Here is an 18,994-nt window from a genome sequence, read left to right as displayed (position 1 = left end):
GGTTAGCGTAACAGGAGCTGCACTGTGTAGCCTGACTTGCCATTTTGCAGACTCCTTATGCTTTCACGTTCCTGCGGAGGTCAGCTTTCATCATCTAGAATCCTTATGTTCTTGTGTAGGTCAACTATCCTCTTGAAGACTCCTTGTGTGCTTGTGTAGGTCAGCTATCCTCTTGTAGACTCCAAGGGTTGGTATTATAAGACAATTTCGCTTCTCACATCAGCTATTTCTAAAGGTCAAAGAGGGGGTCAGTCAGGTTCTAATGGGTGTTGCTTGAGGTTCACGGTACAGAAGAAGGGTCACACTACCACCAGGGTCATTAAACTACTCCTGAAAATGCCCACAACTCCTATGAAAGCCTTGTCAAATATGTGTTCTTTGGCGGAGAAATGTCTTGCAATACGACCCTTTGTGTTCTTGTGTTCTTATGATCTTCTGCAGGTTCTTCATGTCATGTTCTTATGTTTTCTGTACGTAAGTCAAGTGGCCTCTTGCAGACTCCATATGTTCTTGTGTTATTGTGTTCATGTCTAAGTCAATTGGCCTCTTGCAGACTCCATAATGTTCTTGTGTTATTGTGTTCATGTCTAAGTCAACTGGCCTCTTGCAGACTCCATAAGCTCTTGTGTTATTGTGTTCATGTCTAAGTCAACTGGCCTCTTGCAGACTCCATATGTTCTTGTGTTCTTATGTTTCCATGTAAGTGACTTGGCCTCTTGCAGACTCCCATGTTCTTATATTCTTGTGTTCTTCTGTGCTCAGAGGGTGGGAGGGTCAGCAGACGCCAGCCCCCCGGGGAGATGGTGGTGGTGGAGGGGGGCGAGGCCAGCCTACCCTGTGCCATCACCCCGCCCACTCCCGGGAACACCCCCACCGCTGGCAAGACTCCCCGCGGCACCGTGCAGCTCGTCCTATGGTACAAGGACGGCTACAAAGCGGCCTTGTACAGGTACGTGGGGATAGGTAGATAGACAGAAAAACAGACAGATAGATAGTGTGTGTATATGAGAAATAGCAAAGCATCCCTACCACCTTGACATAACTCCTCCACCCCCCTATAGCTACGATGGACGCGACCCCCACAATCCCGTACACTGGAGAAACAGCAACGGCGGCACAGACAGCAGACAGCTATCCTTCACCCTCCCGCCCACGCCCCCGCCCATGGACATGCCCCATCTCGCCTTCCTCAAGCTCACCGACGTCCAGCCTTCTGACGAGGGCGTGTACAGTTGCCGCGTCGACTACCACCGCGCCAGAACCACGGAGACCCGAACCAAACTGACTGTCGTGGGTGGGTGTCAACACTGAATCTCTTTCCTGTCTGTCCCACTTCCTAATGCATGAGTAAACCAGTACTTCAACTCTTTCATCCCTCAAACATAAACCTCTTTCCTAACTTTCACTTCCTTATGCAAGAGTTTACCAGTAGTTTCATTCTTTCATCCCTTAACACCTGGCTTCTCCCCCGCCCCCCAGTTTCACCGTCGCAGCCGCTGGTGGAGGTGTGGGCGAACGGGAGGTGGCGCGCGCCCACCAGGGAGGCCGCCGCTACCCAGGTGGAGATAGGGGCACGCCTGACCCTGAGGTGCACGGTGATGGGAGGTGAGGCGTGTGTGTGTGTGTGTGTGTGTGTGTGTGTGTGACGGTGAGTGAGTACCACCCATCCAACCAATATTTTTCAATTAAACTATACACCCTACGACCTCCACCACCACCACCACCACCACCATTAATGTCACTCACACCCTTCCTCCTCACCATCACCACCATCTACACTTCCCAGCCACCACCGCCACCACCATAAATGTCACACACACTCATTCTCATCACCATCAACACCACTATCACCACCACCACCACGCCCATCTTCCCCCAGGTCTCCCCCAGCCAGAGGTTACGTGGTGGCGGGGCGGGGAGCAGCTGCTGGGGTCGGTGCGGGTCGTGGGCGGCGAGGCTCGGAGCGTGGTGGAGGTGGAGGTCGGAGAAGCAGACGCCCACACGCCCCTCGTCTGCCAGGCCGCCAACACTCCCCTGACGGCCCCACTTCGAACCCCGCTGCACCTCTTGGTCTTGTGTGAGTGTGTGGTACTACTTATCCTTCTCCTTCTCTTACTATTACTACTACTACTACTACTACTACTACTACCACTACTACTACTACTACTACTACTACTACTACTACTACTACTGCCTCTGCTACTGCAACTACTACTACCATAAATATAATAGTGGCTTTATCTGCTGGTTTAATGTGTGTTTTCCTCTTACTCTAAGCCATAAACTCTCTCTCTCTCTCTCTCTCTCTCTCTCTCCCCCAAACATTATTACTTTCATTCCTTCATCTCTCCTTTGCCGTCCCTACATAACCATTTATCATTCCCCCTCCCGCCCTCTTTCTCTCCCTTCTCTCCCCTTTCCTCCCCTCTCCCCCTCTACTTCTATCTCCTTCATCGTCTCCGTATCTCCCCTCTCTCTTCTCTCCCTCTCTCCCTCCATTACTTACTTCCTCCCTTTCCTCCACTCTCTCCCTCTACTTGGCCTTCTCTCTCCCTTTTTTCCTTCTCTTCTCCCTCCATCTTCCTCTATCATCGTCTCTCCATCTCCTTTCCCTCCCTCATTTATTCAGTTACCCCTTTTGTTTCTTCTATCCGTTTTCTCTCTCTCTCTCTCTCTCTCTCTCTCTCTGTGTGTGCCTCTTCCTCATCTCCCTCTACTAAATAACACCTTCCTACACGCACAGGACCGCTCGGGGCTGCACTAAAACACCCCGGAAACAGCGGTATGAACAGGGAAGTGATATCTGTGGGTGCTTTAACCGTATCGTGTGTGCGTTCCGGGAGAGGGAGAGGGCGGAGCTTTGTTTGTGTGTGTGTGTGTGTGTGTGTGTGTGTGTGCTGGAATGAATGGCGATGGGTGCTGGTTATGTGCATATTCACACTTATTGAGAGATGGAGGTGTCAGGCCGCGTGTGTGGCTGCCCGAGGTTACTGGTCGGGGCTCGCTGTCTGTCCTCGCCACGACCTTTATCTCGACCTCTGTGCCTCCTCCTTGCCTTCCTCTCCTATAAAACACCTTCCTACACACACATGAGGCTCGGGGCTGCACCACAACGCCCCAGGAACAGCGATATAGCTAAGGGAAACACTCGCTTATAGGGAATGAGGGAAGGGGCGGGGCTGTGTGTGTGTGTGTGTGTGTGTGTGTGTGCATGCTGGAAAGAAAGGCGATGGGCGCTGGACATGTGGATTTTCACCTTTATTACCCCACATTATTAGGCCGTGAATGAGTGACATGGGAGGGTGGTGTCAGGGAGGACGTGTGTGGCCGCTCGAGGTGCCTGGTCGGGGCTTGTGTTCTGTCCTCGCCACGACCCATGTCTCGCCCTCTGTGCCTCCTCTTTGCCCCCCTCTCCTATAAAACACCTTCCTACACGCACAGGAAGGCTCGGGGCTGTACAGCAACGCCCCGGAACAGCGGTATAAGGACGGATAGTGATATCTGAGGGTGTCTGAAACGTATCGTGTGTGCTCCGGAAGAGAGGGAAGCTGTGTGTGTGTGCGTGTGTGTACGCCGGGAAAGAAAGGCGACGGGTTCTACACACAGGCATATTCACCCTTACTCCCTCCTGCAATAAGGCAGTGAATCAGTGGCTTGGGGAGGGAGGAGTCGGGCCGCACTCTGATTGGTCGGCCAACGCGAGGAGCAGCGCTGGGCACTTGCGGGGACCATCACGCTTCGTAAAATTTTCCCGAACGAGGCCACGCCGGGCAGCGCATAGGACACACAGACAGGCAAGGCAAGCACCCCCACACACTGCAGCACGCAAAACAACACGATCGGAATGAAAAACAGCGGTTATTAGGCCCTACATGAGGCTGTGGAGAGGGGTGAAGGAGCCCATATACGAGAATGAACGCACAGATGTGAACAGCCGCCGCGAAGCATCCACCAGCTTGCGGCGCTGTTGACCGGCGAGGAGTTCCGTCCTTGCTTAGACCGGCCACAAGAAGAGGATGAGGAATTTCTTCCTATACTTACTGAAGGATTTGGCTCGATCGAATTAGCCGAAGAAAATGCAAGGAACTGCGGATGGCAAGACCGAAAAACGGGCCGGAGTCTAGTAAATTTGTCCAGCCAGGGCGCGAGGCTTGTCTCGTCTGCCCCGCGGGTCGGTGTTCCCAGACGCTTCAGCGCCTCACATCAACCATTTCCAAAGGCAGAAAAGGGGATCAATCGGGTTCTCATGCGTGCTTTTTCACTATTATAGCACAGAAGAACGGTCAAGCTACCACCAGGGTCATTAAACTACCCCTGGAAATGACCAAAACTCCTACGAAAAGCGAATATTATGGTCCACGCGGGTCGGTGCTCCTAAACGCCTCCGCCCCTCACATTGACCATTTCCAAACGCCGAAAAGGAGATCAATTGGGTTCTTATGAGTGCTTTTGCACAATCATAGCATAGAAGAAGGGTCAAGCTACAACTGAGGCCATTAAACTATCCCTGGAAATGACCCAAACTCCTACGAAAAGCTTGTCAAATACGTGTGCTGGCCCGCCGTGATGTTTGCGAATATGGTCCCCGCGGGTCGGTGCTCCCAGACGCCTCCGCCCCTCACATCAACCATTTCCAAAGGCCAAAACGGAGATCAATCGGGTTCTCATGAGTGCTTTTTCAAAATCATAGCATAGAAGAAAGGTCAAGCTACCACCAAGGTCATTAAACTACCCCTGGAAATGACCAAAACTCCTACGAAAAGCTTGTCAAATATGTGTGCTGGCCCGCGTAGGGTTTGCGCCCCGCGGGTCGGTGCTCCCAGACGCCTCCGCCCCTCACATTGAACATTTTCAAAGGGCGGAAAGGAGATCAATCGGGTTTTCACGCATGCTTTTTCACAATCACAGCATAGAAGAAAGGTCAAGCTACCACCAGGGTCATTAAACTACCCCTGGAAATGACCAAAACTCCTACGAAAAGCTTGTCAAATATGTGTGCCGGCCCGCGTAAGGTTTGAGAATATAGCCCCCGCGGGAGAGGCTACAGCACCCTCGGAGCCCCAGGCAAGCAGGACAACCCTCCCCGCACACTACAACACACACAACAACACAGATAATATGACAGACAGCGGTCATTAGGGCCTGAATGAAGCTATGCGTGCGTACTATTTGGTGTTAAGGAAGCCTCATGTGACTCCTTGACCTCGCCGAAGAAATCCTTACGTAGTTCTTCAGCGCTCCTCCCTGCAGCGTCGCCGTCGTGGGTTCGCATCGTGTGTGTGTGTGTGTGTGTGTGTGTGTGTGTGTGTGTGAGCAAAGGACATTACTGGGCTCTTCCTCCTTTCCCTCTCCCTCTCACCCCTCCCTCCCTCCTCCCTGCAGCGTCGCCGTCGTGGGTACACATCGTGGGTGCCAACAAACCCATGTCCGCGGGGACGGCCTACATGGTGGAGTGCCGATCGAAAGGAGCGCGACCCCCGCCCGTGCTCACCTGGTCAGTGGGCGGCGAAACCAACGTCTTCGCCTCCTCGCAGGTAAATACACGGAGTTGAGATGTTTGTTCTTCACCATTAATGTCACTCATACCCTTCCTCTTCACCATCACCACCATCTACACTTCCCAACCACCACCACCACCACCACCGTCACCATCATCCCTACTTCTCTCTTTTCTCTCTTACGCTGTGGGGAATAGATCGCGGGGTGAGCAGAATATATATAAAGCAACCCGCGACGCATGACAGACGATGGAAAAAAGTTGACCCCAAAATGATTTAGTTTATTCCCAAATGACTGAGTGACTGAGTGATTAACTAAATGATTGATTGACTTAATGACTGAGTAATTGACTGGTTAATTGATTTACTGATTGAATGATTGATTATTTGACTGATTGAATGCTTAATATGCTGATTCCTGTATTTATTTATTTATTAATTGATTGATTGACTGATTAACTAAATGATTGATTGAATAAATGACTGAGTAAGTGACTGATTAATTGATTTACTGATTGAATGACTGATGTATTTATTAATTAATGTATTTATTAATGTATTTATTAATGATTCATGTATTTATTAATTTATTTATTTATTACTTCATTGACTGATTAACTAAATGATTGACTAAATGAATGAGTGAATAATTGATTGATTAATTGATTTACTGATTGAATGACTAATTATTTGACTTCGTTTGTGTGTTAATGTCTCACCGTGCAAATACGTTACAATACAAGGCGTTGTTTTTTCTCTCGTCAATAATAAACACACAAAAAATATATGCACACGTCACAGGCCCGTATTTTCACACGCTTTCAGCTCTCACAATAAATATTTCTAATGACCACAGAGTAGATTTTTTTTTACAGCAAAGGAGACAGCTCAAGGGCACAAAAAAAGAAACAATAATAAAAAAAAAAGCCCGCTACTCGCTGCTCCTACAAAAAAGAATCAAAAGAGGTGGCCGAAAGAGGGGTCAATTTCGGGATTAATCGAGTTCACTTGATTGTTTTTCACATCCATGGTGGAGAAGCCTTGTTAAACTATTCGTTGCTTCATAAAACTACCTACAGAAAGCCCCACAGCAACCTCTACGAAAGCCTTATCAAATGTGTGTGTGTGTGTGTGTGTGTGTGTGTGTGTAGACCCCGAAATGTTTGGGAATTAGCTGCACAGTCAATCCATCACCGCTGAATTATTTCCTGCGTCGTGGGTAAGCATCGAAATAGCTCTTCACTACATGTCACTCACAGAACACCAAGACACTATTTCTGTGCCCCTTAACACTAAATAAATCAGTGTCACGAGCCACTCAGTCTAGACATCTTTATTAAACCATTTCCTGCGTCGTGAATAAGCATCTGAGTGGCGCTACATTACATTTCCCAGACAGAACACCAGGACATTTTTGTGTGTTCTTCTTAACAATAGTAAATCAGTGTTGCGCGTCTCACAGTCAAGCCGTCTCTCTATAACCATTTCCTGAGTCGTGAGTAAGCATCTGAGTGGCGTTACATTACATTTCCCAGACAGAACACAAGGGCATTTTTTTGTGTGTTCTTCTTAACAATAGTAAATCAGTGTTGCGCGTCACACAGTCAAGCCGTCTCTCTAAAAGCATTTCCTGCGTCGTGAGTAAGCATCTCAGGGGTGTTGTGTTACATGCCCCCCACAAAACACCAGGGCAGATTTACATATTCCCCAACACTAACAAAACAGTAGTTACGAGTCGCACATTCAAGATGTCTCTGCTTACCCATTTCCTGCGTCGTGACTAAGCACTGAAGTATTTTTTTTTCCCTAACATATTTCTCACACAAAACATCAAGCGACCTTTTTTTTTAATCTTTTTAGAGGGTACGATTCGCCTCTATTATCTTGTATCAATATTATTAATAGTATATTCTTAATTTTGTTCAACCCTTAGCTTTTTTCTGTTTTACATAATTATGCCGTTGGGGGAAATAAAACTTCTTCTCCTCCTCCTCCTACTACTACTACTACTACTACTACTACTACTACTACTACATACTACTACTATTATCACTGGGAAAACTCGATAAAAAGGTGACACGATGCTTCATATACAAAATCAAACACAGAAACATGCCAATAAACACTGAACAAATATAGCTGGAGGGGCGCCTTGATCCTCCCTCCTTGAAAAATCGATCCGCAACGCATTCCCCTCGGGGGGTGGGCAGAGGCGAGGCGTGAGTAACGAGGCGCATGTGGCGTGCACCTGAGCCTTTCTTCAGAGCGCGGGATGAAAGCGTCGCGCCCCCCGTGACTGATGGTATGCAGAAGGGGCAAAAACGCGTGACAACGGACGCCAGCAACTCTATATAACTCGACTGCACTTTTCAACTTGTTAACTGAGTGCCTCCCCCCCTACCGCGGTCTTTCTTCCCTTCCACGTGCACTTTCTTCTCATACTCCCCAGTGCTGTCCAACTTTCTGATGCAAGAGTAAACCAGTGCCATTGTTCTTTCACCACTTTCGCTTGTAGACTCCGGAGCTGCTTTCCCCTTACTGTATTGCCTCCTTGAGCAAGAACAAGTGATAACGAACGCCAGCAACAATATATAAGGTCACTTCTTTCCTGAACTTGTTAACTGCCTGCTTCTTCCATCCTGCGGCCTCACTAACAAGATTGCACTTTCTAGGCAACTCACCCAATTGCTGTCCAACTTTCTGATGCAAGAGTAAACCAGTGCCATTGTTCTTTCACCACTTTCGCTTGTAGACTCCGGAGCTGCTTTCCCCTTATTGTATCGCCTCCTTAAGCAAAAACAAGTGACAACGGACGCCAGCAACAATATATATAACGTCACTTCTTTTCTGAGCTTGTTAACTGCCTGCCTCCTCCCCTCACGCGGCCTCACTTTCTGCTCAAGCTCACCCCAGTACTGTCCAACTTTCTGATGCAAGAGTAGACGGGTATCATTACTCTCTCCCCACTTTCGCTTGTAAACTCTAGAGGTACATTCCTTCTTCTTTATTTCCTCCTTCTTACTCTATATAACTCTCCTGCTCTGCCTCTAAACTTTTGAACTGTCTGCCTCCTCCCCTCCTGCGGCCTCACTAACAAGATTGCACTTTCAAGGCAACTCACCCCATTGCTGTCCAACTTTCTAATGCAAGAGTGAACCAGTATCATTATTCTTTCACCACTGTTGCATGTAAACTCCTAGGCAGCATTCCTTTACTGTATTTCATCTTTCATACTTCCTAATGCAAGAGTAAACCAGTATCATCATTCTCTCACCCCATTCGCATATAAACTCCTGGGCAGAATTTCTTTAACTGTATTTTCTCCTTCGTACTTTCTAACGCAAGAGTAAATCAGTATCATTATTCTCTCACCCCTTTCGTTCTAAAACTCTATAGTGTACTTAATTCTTTCCACGACTTTACTACTTCAAGGGGGGAGCACCGAGACACCTGGAGGGCTATTGTTAGATCGTTCTTTCTTGGGAATTCAAACTCAGTCTTGGAGGAGCTGCTCAATCGGGCATCACATTCACTTGCTAGTCTCTACACTTGGCATATCAATCATGAACCCAACGACCTCCTCCTCCTCCTCCTCCTCCTCCTCCTCCTCTTCCTCCCCCTTCACTTCCATGCACACTCTCTCATTTTCACTTCTTGCATCCTCATTCTCTCATTCTCTGTTTCTTGGTTTCTGTCTCTCTCTCTCTCTCTCTCTCTCTCTCTCTCTCTCTCTCTCTCTCTCTCTCTCTCTCTCTCTCTCTCTCTCTCTCTCTCTCTCTCTCTCTCTCTCTCTCTCTCTCTCTCTCTCTCTCTCTCTCTCTCTCTCTCTCTCTCTCTCTCTCTCACTGCATTTTTCTCCTCCTCTTCTTTCTTTATCTCCCTTCACCTCCACTCTCTTTCTTCCTCTCTCTCTCTCTCTCTCTATCTCTCTCTATCTCTCTCTCTCTCTCTCTCTCTCTCTCTCTCTCTCTCTCTCTCTCTTACCATTATCTTACTTCGCTTTTTTCCTCCTATCTCCTCCATCACTTTCCCCTCCCTTTGTTTCTCCTCATCCACCCTATACTTTCTCTCTCTCTCTCTCTCTCTCTCTCTCTCTCTCTCTCTCTCTCTCTCTCTCTCTCTCTTCTACTAACCTAACCTAACCTAACCCAACCTTACCTAACCTAACTTAAGCTAACCTAACTTAACCTAACCTAACCTAACCTAACCTAACCTAACTTAACCTCCCCGACAGACTGATGCAAAAGGGGAGACAGTGAGTCGCCTTCGGTACATCCCTGAGGCCAGCCACGCCGGTTCGCTCCTGACATGCACCGCCCGCCCGCCCGACCACACCGCCGGCAGCACCCCGACGGCCTGGCTGAAGAGTGACTCCGTGACCCTGAGCATCATGTGTACGTGTGTGTGTGTGTGAGAGAGAGGCAGAGAGAAGAAGACAGAGATTGGTTAGATAGACTTGTGGTTAGGAAGGTTAGGTTAAGTTTGTGTGTGTGTGTGTTTGTGTGTACGTGTGTTTGGGTGAGAGAGAGAGAGAGAGAGAGAGAGAGAGAGAGAGAGAGAGAGAGAGAGAGAGAGAGAGGCCAGCTTGAGTCAGGGCGAAAGAAGTAAACAAACTAAGGTTGAACTGTCAAACTTTGTCCTTTCACTGCTAAGCAACCTCACGCCTCCTCCTCCTCCTCCTCCTCCTCCTCCTTTGACTTTTCTTCCTCCTCCTCCTCTTCCTCCTCCTCATGTTGTTCTCTCCTACAGATAAACCGGAAGTGGAGCTCAACTTTCGTCGTCTACAAACTTCGAAAGGAAATAAGAAGAAGAAACCCTCCCCCTTCACCCCCTCCTCCTCCTCCTCCTCCTCCTCCTCCGATAAGAGTGAACAGGCCGATGCCAAAACCAACAACGACAGAGGAAGAGAAGGAAGAAGAGGAGGAGGAGGAGGGCGAAAGAGAGGAAACGAACCAGTACACGAAGAGGAAGGAAGAAGAGAAGGAGGAGGAGGAGAAGGCACACAGCAGTTTACAGAGAGCAAGAAAGAGATTGAGGAGGAGGAGGAGGAGGAGGAGAAAGGGGAGGACGAGGAGGGGGAGGAGGGCACATATAGTTTGGCTGAGGGGGAAGGTGGGGTTCTACAGTGCCATGTGAGAGCCAGCCCGCCCGCTTTCCACGTCAGCTGGCATCGTGACGTGAGTATAGGAGAGAGGGAGAGAGAGAGAGGGAGGGAGGGAGAGAGAGGGAGTGACCGAGCATAAGAGAGAAGGGGAGGGAGGGGTTTCGGTCGTATAAGGAAGAGAAAAAAAATATACACACTACGCGAGTCATAAGAAAAACAGTGAGGAGGGAGCGAAGGAGAGGGTGACTAGAAGGAAGGAGAGAGGGAGGGAGGGAGAGAGGGAGAGAGGACGGGAAGGAGGAGGTAAGAAGAGGGAGGGAGTAGAAGGAACGTAAGAGGGAAGGAGGACGAGGAGGAGGACTTGAGGAGAGAGACAGGAAGGGAGAAGAAGGAAGGACAGAGGAAGGACAAGAAGGAGGCGGAAGAAGGGAGGAGTGAAGAAGGGGGATCAGGTAGTAAATGACAAGGGGAGGACTCGTAGTAATGGGTTTAAGCTCTGTAATGGAGCGGTGAATGAGGTGAACAGGATTTACAGTCATGTGGTGAGTGCTAATACCATAGACGCCTGAAAGAAAAGGTTAGATTCATGGGTAGGGAGGTTAGGTTAGGTGAGTGTTAATACCATAGACGCCTGAAAGAAAAGATTAGATTCATGGGTAGGGAGGGGAGGTTAGGTGAGTGTTAATACCATAGACGCCTCCGAGAAAAGGTTAGATTCATGGGTAGGAAGGTTAGGTTAGGTGAGTGTTAATACCATAGACGCCTGAAAGAAAAGGTTAGATTCTTGGGTAGGGAGGTTAGGTTAGGTGAGTGTTAATACCATAGACGCCTGAAAGAAAAGGTTAGATTCATGGGTAGGAAGGTTAGGTTAGGTGAGTGTTAATACCATAGACGCCTGAAAGAAAAGGTTAGATTCATGGGTAGGGAGGGGAGGTTAGGTGAGTGTTAATACGATAGACGACTCCAAGACAAGGTTAGATTCATGGGTAGGAAGGTTAGGTTAGGTGAGTGTTAATACCATAGACGACTCCAAGACAAGGTTAGATTCATGGGTAGGAAGGTTAGGTTCAGGAGTCATGAAGGAGTGCAGCAGGCTTGACAGTTACGGGGTGAGTCATGATACGATAGACGCCTCTAAGAAAAGTTCACAATTTTATGGGCAGGGAGGTTGAGTTAGGTTTACAGGAGCTCCCCCTCTGTGTACCGACGGGCTCCTTGAAGACTCTTTACGTTCGTGCGTTTTTATGTTTTTAGAGTAATTGAGAAGGAAAGGGGTAGGAGGGGTGGATGAGAGAGAGAGAGAGAGAGAGAGAGAGAGAGAGATTCCTTAACCAGTATCACTTTCACCACCACCACCACCACCACCACTGACACCACCATCATCACCACTGTTGTCACCACCACCACCACCACCACTGACACCACCATCATCACCACTGTTGTCACCACCACCACCACCACTGACACCACCATCATCACCACTGTTGTCACCACCACCACCATCACCACTGACACCACCATCATCACCACTGTTGTCACCACCACCACCACCACCACTGACACCACCATCATCACCACTGTTGTCACCACCACCACCATCACCACTGACACCACCATCATCACCACTGTTGTCACCACCACCACCACCACCACTGACACCACCATCATCACCACTGTTGTCACCACCACCACCACCACTGACACCACCATCATCACCACTGTTGTCACCACCACCACCATCACCACTGACACCACCATCATCACCACTGTTGTCACCACCACCACCACCACCACTGACACCACCATCATCACCACTGTTGTCACCACCACCACCATCACCACTGACACCACCATCATCACCACTGTTGTCACCACCACCACCACCACCACTGACACCACCATCATCACCAGTGTTGTCACCACCACCACCATCACCACTGACACCACCATCATCACCACTGTTGTAACCACCATCACCACCACTGACACCACCATCATCACCACTGTTGTCACCACCACCACCACCACTGACACCACCATCATCACCACTGTTGTAACCACCATCACCACCACTGACACCACCATCATCACCACTGTTGTCACCACCACCACTGTTGTCACCACCACCACTGTTGTCACCACCACCACTGTTGTCACCACCACCACTGTTGTCACCACCACCACCACCACCACTGACACCACCATCATCACCACTGTTGTCACCACCACCACTACTAATGCTGCACGCCGCCCTTTTCACCACCCTTTTCCCCACCACCAGGGCGCGCCGCTCACCCCCGGCTCCCGCGGCACCTGGGGCGTGGTGGTGAGCAACATGAGCGTGGTGGTGCAGCGGGCGCGGCGGGAGGACGCGGGGGAGTACACGTGCACGGCCCACAACCCCGAAGGCTCCACCCGCAGCGACCCCGTCAGGCTGGCGATCAACCGTGAGTGAGCGAGGGAGGTCTTCAGCCTACGTGTGTGCTAGAGTGCCAATAAAACAATGCCGGGCTGTGTCTGAATGGCTGAAAGGGATTAACAAAAGTGATGCTGATAAAGTTATCACAAACAAAAAAGATGCCAGGGCCCAGAAAACCTTCATATTATTAAAGGAGTGAAAAACTGCTAATCACAGTATTTAATTTGATGTACAAAATGACTACCAAAATAACTAAAGAATTAAGGAAAACCCGGCCTAATAGCCAGAATCGGCTGCTGATCAATAAAAAGAACTCCCCCTCCACAGACGGCCCTGAGTGCCAGCGGTCCACGCCCCTGGTTATGGGCGCGCCGCGCCACCACCCCCTCAACGTGACGTGCCACGTGTCCGCGTACCCGCCCCCCGCCGGGTTCTCGTGGGCGCTGCGCTCTTCCGTGGGTCTGCTGCAGGTGCCACAGAACATGATCACCTGGCGGGACTCCACCTCCTGGATCTCGTACACGCCCCGCGGCGCGCAGGACTACGGCGAGCTGCTGTGCTGGGCCCACACCAGGAGCGGCCGCCGCCAGGAGGAGCCCTGCGTGGCCCGCTTGCAGCCCGCAGACACTCCCGACGCCCCAGAACGGTGCCGCGTCTCCCGCAGGACACCATCCACCCTCACCGTGTCCTGCACCGCCGCTCACGACGGGGGACTGCCGCAGACCTTCCACGTGACGGTGAGTTGAGCCCGAGGAGACGTGAGGCCACGCGCCGCCCCGCCGTGCCGGCCCTGGGGCTGTGTCGCCCCGCTGGGTGACCTCAGGCCTGGCGTGACACCAAACACGCTATTGGATGAACTAACTGAAGGACACTGAGTCTTTACATCGGAAAGTCCAGCATATCCAGACTTAGTAATAGGTTCAAAGTACTGTAGCAAATAAAAGCAAAAAATATTGTTTACAATAGTTGATATAATGTGACCAAGTTGTTCCATGAAAGAAAAACAAGATATTTAATCTCTGTTCGGTAGGTTCATGTCATTTGATGAATTTGAGCTTTCATAGACAGCTATGTGTTGACTAGACGATTGACTGTAGCGCTGCGCTGCTCGGCCTCACGCCGCCCACACTCACGCAACAACCTCTGTCCCGCCGCAGGTGTCCGCCGGGGAGCGCCACGTGAGCAACGCCAGCAGCGCCTCCTCCGAGGTAACGGTGCGCGGCCTGCAGCCCGACACGGCGTACAGCCTCACGCTGTGGTCCGCCAACACGCACGGCGCCAGCAGGCGCATCACGCTGCAGGCCTCCACCACGCCCGCCAACATCACGGTGTCCACCTCCAGCAGCATGAACGGCCACGTCTCGGGGGGCGGCCCGCGCGAGGAGGGGCCACTCAGCACCCTGGGTCCGCCCCTGGTGGCCGTGGTGGCCGTGGTGACGGTGGTGGGCGTGGTGGTGGGCGTAGTGGCGGGCGTGCTGACCCGCAACATTACACTCCCAGTGCGATACTCCGCCGACCACGACGACGACGACGAAGACTACCACGCCGCGCCGCCCCCCTCACCTGGCCGCCGCCTCAAGGTGCACCTGCGGCGATCAGGTGAGTTCCACAGGTAGGAGGCGGCCAGCAGCGTCGATGGCCTCACGCTCACCCACTTGATTGGACACAGCTTACCTAACCCCTCACGGCGACGTGTCTGCTCTACTCCGCACACTGACAAGGAGATCACCAGAGCTTTCCTAACCCTTGACAGCCTCACTGGGACGTGCCTGTCCTTCCTCTCCGTGCACTGGCGGGAGAATGAGTGTGTTTAACTTCTAATAGTCCCAAAGAGAAGTGTCTGCTCCTCTCCTCCGTACACTGGCAAGGAGAGGAATGCTGGGCAGCCTCTGAAGGTCCTCTCATGCATAATGGAATTGCTCACAAGACTACGCAAGGCTGCACACGGATGCAAGGAGACAAGAGGCCACTTAGTCTACATATGGGGGCTCGCGGGGACGAGTTCATCACCAATTGGTATTCATGTTCATAAAACTATCTAACCTTCATTTAAAACTTTATATGGTATTTGCATTAACTCTAAACCTGCTTCATTAATGTGTTCCACTCATCCACTCCCCTATCCCTGAACCTCTTTCCTTCCTGAGCCTGACTGTATCCCTCCCCCTCACAGGCCGGGGGAATGGCGCCCTAGCCGAGCACCTTCGCAGGCCTTCAGCACGCTATGAGTTCTTGGAGACGGCGCGGAGGGAGCCCCACGTGTACGACGACCCGGTGCCTCTGCGGCGGGAGAAGCGGGACAAGATCTACGAGGAGCTCCGAGCCACGCCGGAGACGGAGTGCTCCACGCTGTCCGCGACGCCCTCAGACCCGGACAGCCTCAAGTCCTGCCAGTCCCTGCCGTGGCACATCCCCAACTCTCGCCTCCTGCGAAACAACGACTTCAATAACACAAGGAAGCCTGTCAGAGTCGAGCCACCCAAGTTGCCTAACCCGGGCGTGTGTGTACCTCAGTCCCCACTTGCTGCCTCGCCCACATCCTCCACGAAATCCACTCCAGGAAAGGATTTCCGTCTCATCCTCATCCCGGAGACCAGCAAGATGATCCAGTTTGCCGTGGAGCGCGACACGAGGCTCAAGTCGTACTTTTCAACGGACGCGTCCTCGCCAGTCTCGGATGGCATGCCAAAGTTCCCAGTCATAACGGAGGAAGAGGAGCTCAAGCTGAACGCCAAGGAAAGGGACGTCTGCATTGTTCCAGGCGACCCTCAAAACTTATGTCCGAGGGAGGCGTCCATCAACAGTGGGCCTCCAGGCAACCAGAACTGTTTTGTTTCGGGAGACCCTCAAAAGCTGTATCAAAGTGCGGTCAACAGAGGCTCTACTGGGAACCAGGACAGTTTTGTTTCCTACGACCCTCAAAAGTTACACCATGGAGCACCTGCAGGGACCCAAGACCCAAGGAGGGTGGTGGTGCCAAGCGTGAGGGTGGAGTGCCAACCCGCTGCTGTTGAAAGAATGAACAACCTGAACACTGTGAATAACAACATGGCCTGGAACTGCCACATACTGCAACCACCGAAAGAAAAGATTATCAGCGTGGACGAGAACACGGCCCTGCTACCGCCGGGGACACCAGAGAAAAGAGTGACCTCCGTGTGCTGCAAAAACGCCCGAGTCTCTAGCCACAGACCCGAGCCTTCACCCACTGACCCGAAGCCTCCGTCCATCACCCATGATGACACCCTGCCCCAAGAAGACGGCGACCAGAGGAAGGCAAGGGAACAAAACGCTGGCCTAGAGGAAAAACGCAAACAGGAAAAGGACACAGCGGGGGCGAGTGACGACCCGCCAAACATATCCATCATTTCCCTGCCTCTCGTGCACGGCGGGGAGGAGAAAGAGAAGGTTCCGGGCGTGCTGGAAAGCGGTGCGCCTTCCCTCCCTCTGCCCACGAGACACCACGGCTGTAGCGTCATAAACAACAACAATAACAGTGGTAGTGAGAGCAGACACCACCCCTACCGGCCTGCCCTGGCAAGCATCAAGAGAAGCTACCGATCGCCCTCCGCGGGCCAGCTCGCGGCCATCCTCGACCCCATGGTAAGGTGATGAGTGCCACGCCTCTTCTGTTCATCCGGCACTCTATTAATTTCTTTTTTCCCAGTAACGGAAGCAGCTTAAGGCCATGTACAAATAAAAAAAAATAATGAAAGACTGATAATAAACCAACTCTTGCTTAAGTCTACATAAAATCTAAACTTATCGAACTAAAACCCATCACTACCAATCCTACCTCACTCATGTACTACAGAAACCATATCCTCTCACCTTCGTTAAAGCCCTTCCTTTCCTTATCACTTAAATCATGTTTTTATCGCAACCTTCGACTTTCCCAAGAATGCAAATTTAAGCACTCGAACCTACCCTTGTAAGACAACTTTCTCGAACAATAATTCTTTTAGCATTGTCCTCCGAGGCCTGACTAAAGCTATTTATAACTTGAGGATAACTTCAACACAATTCGCAGGCCTTGGACACTGTTAGGTAACCTTCGGCCGTGGTCTTTCACCTTTGACACCGTTTGCTAACCTCGGGCCCTGTTCACCGTCCCCCGCAGATCGTCCCCGTGGAAGGCATCAACAGCACCAGCAGCAGCAGCAGCAGCATCACGCCACGCACCGCCAGCCAGCACAAGGCACGCGCAGGCCTCACAGCACTCTTCAGCCTAACAGCATCCTCGTCCTCCAGTTCTCCTTCCTCCTCCTCCTCCGCGTCCTCGTCCTCCTCCTTGTCATCGTCCTCCTCGGCCCTCCGTAAGCGTGGCCTCAAGAGGTCAGGAAGGAGAAGTCACCTGGCTAGTCCCTTCTGGCGGCCCCGCAGCCATCCCACGACCTCTGGCCTGCACGCCGCGACCTCCCCATCCTACCTTCACCCCGCTAACGCTTCCTCCTCATCAGCCTCCTACTCCTCCTCCTCCTCTCCTCCATCTCCAAGGTCATCTTACTCCCTCTCCTCCACCTGCACTTCCTCCTCCTCCTCCTGCTTCCCATACTCCTCCACCGCCTCCTCCTCGCCTCTCTCCTCCTTCTACTCCTCCGAAAACTCCCTCACCATCTCGGTTTCTCTCTCGCAAGACGCCTCCTCCACCTCCTTCCCCTCTTCCGCTGCCTCGTCTTCCTCCTTCTCCTCGCCCTCCTCCTCTTCATCAACCAGCTCTCCTCTTTCCTCCTTTCTCTCTCCCTCCCTCACCTCTCACTCCGCCTCCTCCTTCCTCTCCCTCTCCTCCTGTTCTACGTCCCCCGAATCAACTTTTTCTGGACAAATAACTCCAACTTGAGAGAGAGAGAGAGAGAGAGAGAGAGAGAGAGAGAGAGAGAGAGAGAGAGAGAGAGAGAGAGAGAGAGAGAGAGAGAGAGAGAGAGAGAGAGAGATAACACTTTCCCTATCTATCAACTCTACTAACACGCAGTTCACCTGAGAGGGACCAGGTACACACGGGCACAAAGGTACACACGGGCACACAGGTACACACACGGCTCCCTCCCTCACACGTCTTGTAATGGTAAGGTGTGTGTGATTAACGATAGAGATAAGACCAAAGGAAAAACAATGGCAATACAATACTCATTATCGTTATTGTTATTATTGTTGTTACTGTCATTAGTATTGTTATTTATATTTTTATTTTTATTAGGTGAAGATGATGTTTTTTTTCCCTCATTATAGTAGTAGTAGTGGAGGTGGTAGTAGTATTTTGGTGTACTATTAAAAGAAGGTTCGATTTTTTTTTCACGCATATTATCGTACCGTAGAATTGTAATTATAATAGACGGTGAGTTTTGTAAGTTTTGTAATAAATTTTTTTTTACTCCTTGAGAAGCGCGTGTTTCAAATCCTTATGTAGCGTAAAAGTCAATCTCTTTCATCATAAAATCCTCATCATCATCATCGTCATCTTAACCGACTGAGAAAGAAGAAGATGATGATGATGATGATGATGATGATGATGATGATGCAATGACTGAGGAGGCGTAACATGCGTAGAGTTATTTTTACCCAAGACGTGAGATGATCCTTATATTAATGAAACTTGAAATGATAGACATATTATATAGATAGAGATAAACAGATAGATAGATAGATAGATCGTGAGATGATCCTTATATTAATGAAACTTGAAATGATAGACATATTATATAAATAGAGATAGATAGATAGATAGATAGATCGTGAGATGATCCTTATATTAATGAAACTTGAAATGATAGACATATTATATAGATATAGATAGATAGATAGATAGATAGACATATAGATAGATAGAGATGGATAGATAGATAAATAGATAGAGGTGAATAGATATATAGATAGACAGACGTACATTAAAGGTTGCATCTCTCTCATTTCCTATTTCGTTAGACATATTTCTAATCTCACGTCATGGGTGAAGAAATGTTTCGTCCCTTCTCC

General features: G+C 50.3%; 1 protein-coding gene and 1 long non-coding RNA gene across 3 annotated transcripts in view; both read left to right on the top strand.

Annotated features, from left to right (window-relative positions):
• The window catches only part of LOC126983353 (uncharacterized), a 23,119-nt gene extending 5,166 nt beyond the window's left edge, over positions 1–17,953 (top strand). For both annotated transcript variants that reach the window (XM_050836077.1, XM_050836078.1), the window contains exons 3-14: positions 763–949; positions 1,062–1,294; positions 1,480–1,605; positions 1,880–2,077; positions 5,383–5,534; positions 9,733–9,892; positions 10,248–10,675; positions 12,884–13,049; positions 13,349–13,758; positions 14,179–14,620; positions 15,195–16,624; positions 17,142–17,953. In XM_050836077.1, coding sequence (XP_050692034.1) covers positions 763–949; positions 1,062–1,294; positions 1,480–1,605; positions 1,880–2,077; positions 5,383–5,534; positions 9,733–9,892; positions 10,248–10,675; positions 12,884–13,049; positions 13,349–13,758; positions 14,179–14,620; positions 15,195–16,624; positions 17,142–17,861 — 4,652 coding nt within the window. In that variant the 3' untranslated portion in view covers positions 17,862–17,953. The remainder of the gene's footprint in view (positions 1–762; positions 950–1,061; positions 1,295–1,479; positions 1,606–1,879; positions 2,078–5,382; positions 5,535–9,732; positions 9,893–10,247; positions 10,676–12,883; positions 13,050–13,348; positions 13,759–14,178; positions 14,621–15,194; positions 16,625–17,141) is intronic.
• LOC126983358 (uncharacterized) lies at positions 10,691–11,919 on the top strand. Its single transcript, XR_007735808.1, has 3 exons — positions 10,691–11,210; positions 11,277–11,509; positions 11,576–11,919. It is a non-coding gene; the product is annotated as an uncharacterized LOC126983358 (long non-coding RNA).
• Positions 17,954–18,994: the final 1,041 nt, after the last annotated feature.

The sequence above is a fragment of the Eriocheir sinensis genome, chromosome 53 (genome assembly GCF_024679095.1).
Source record: "Eriocheir sinensis breed Jianghai 21 chromosome 53, ASM2467909v1, whole genome shotgun sequence".
NCBI classification, from domain to species: Eukaryota; Metazoa; Arthropoda; class Malacostraca; order Decapoda; family Varunidae; genus Eriocheir; species Eriocheir sinensis.
This window is presented reverse-complemented; position numbering and strand designations above follow the sequence as displayed.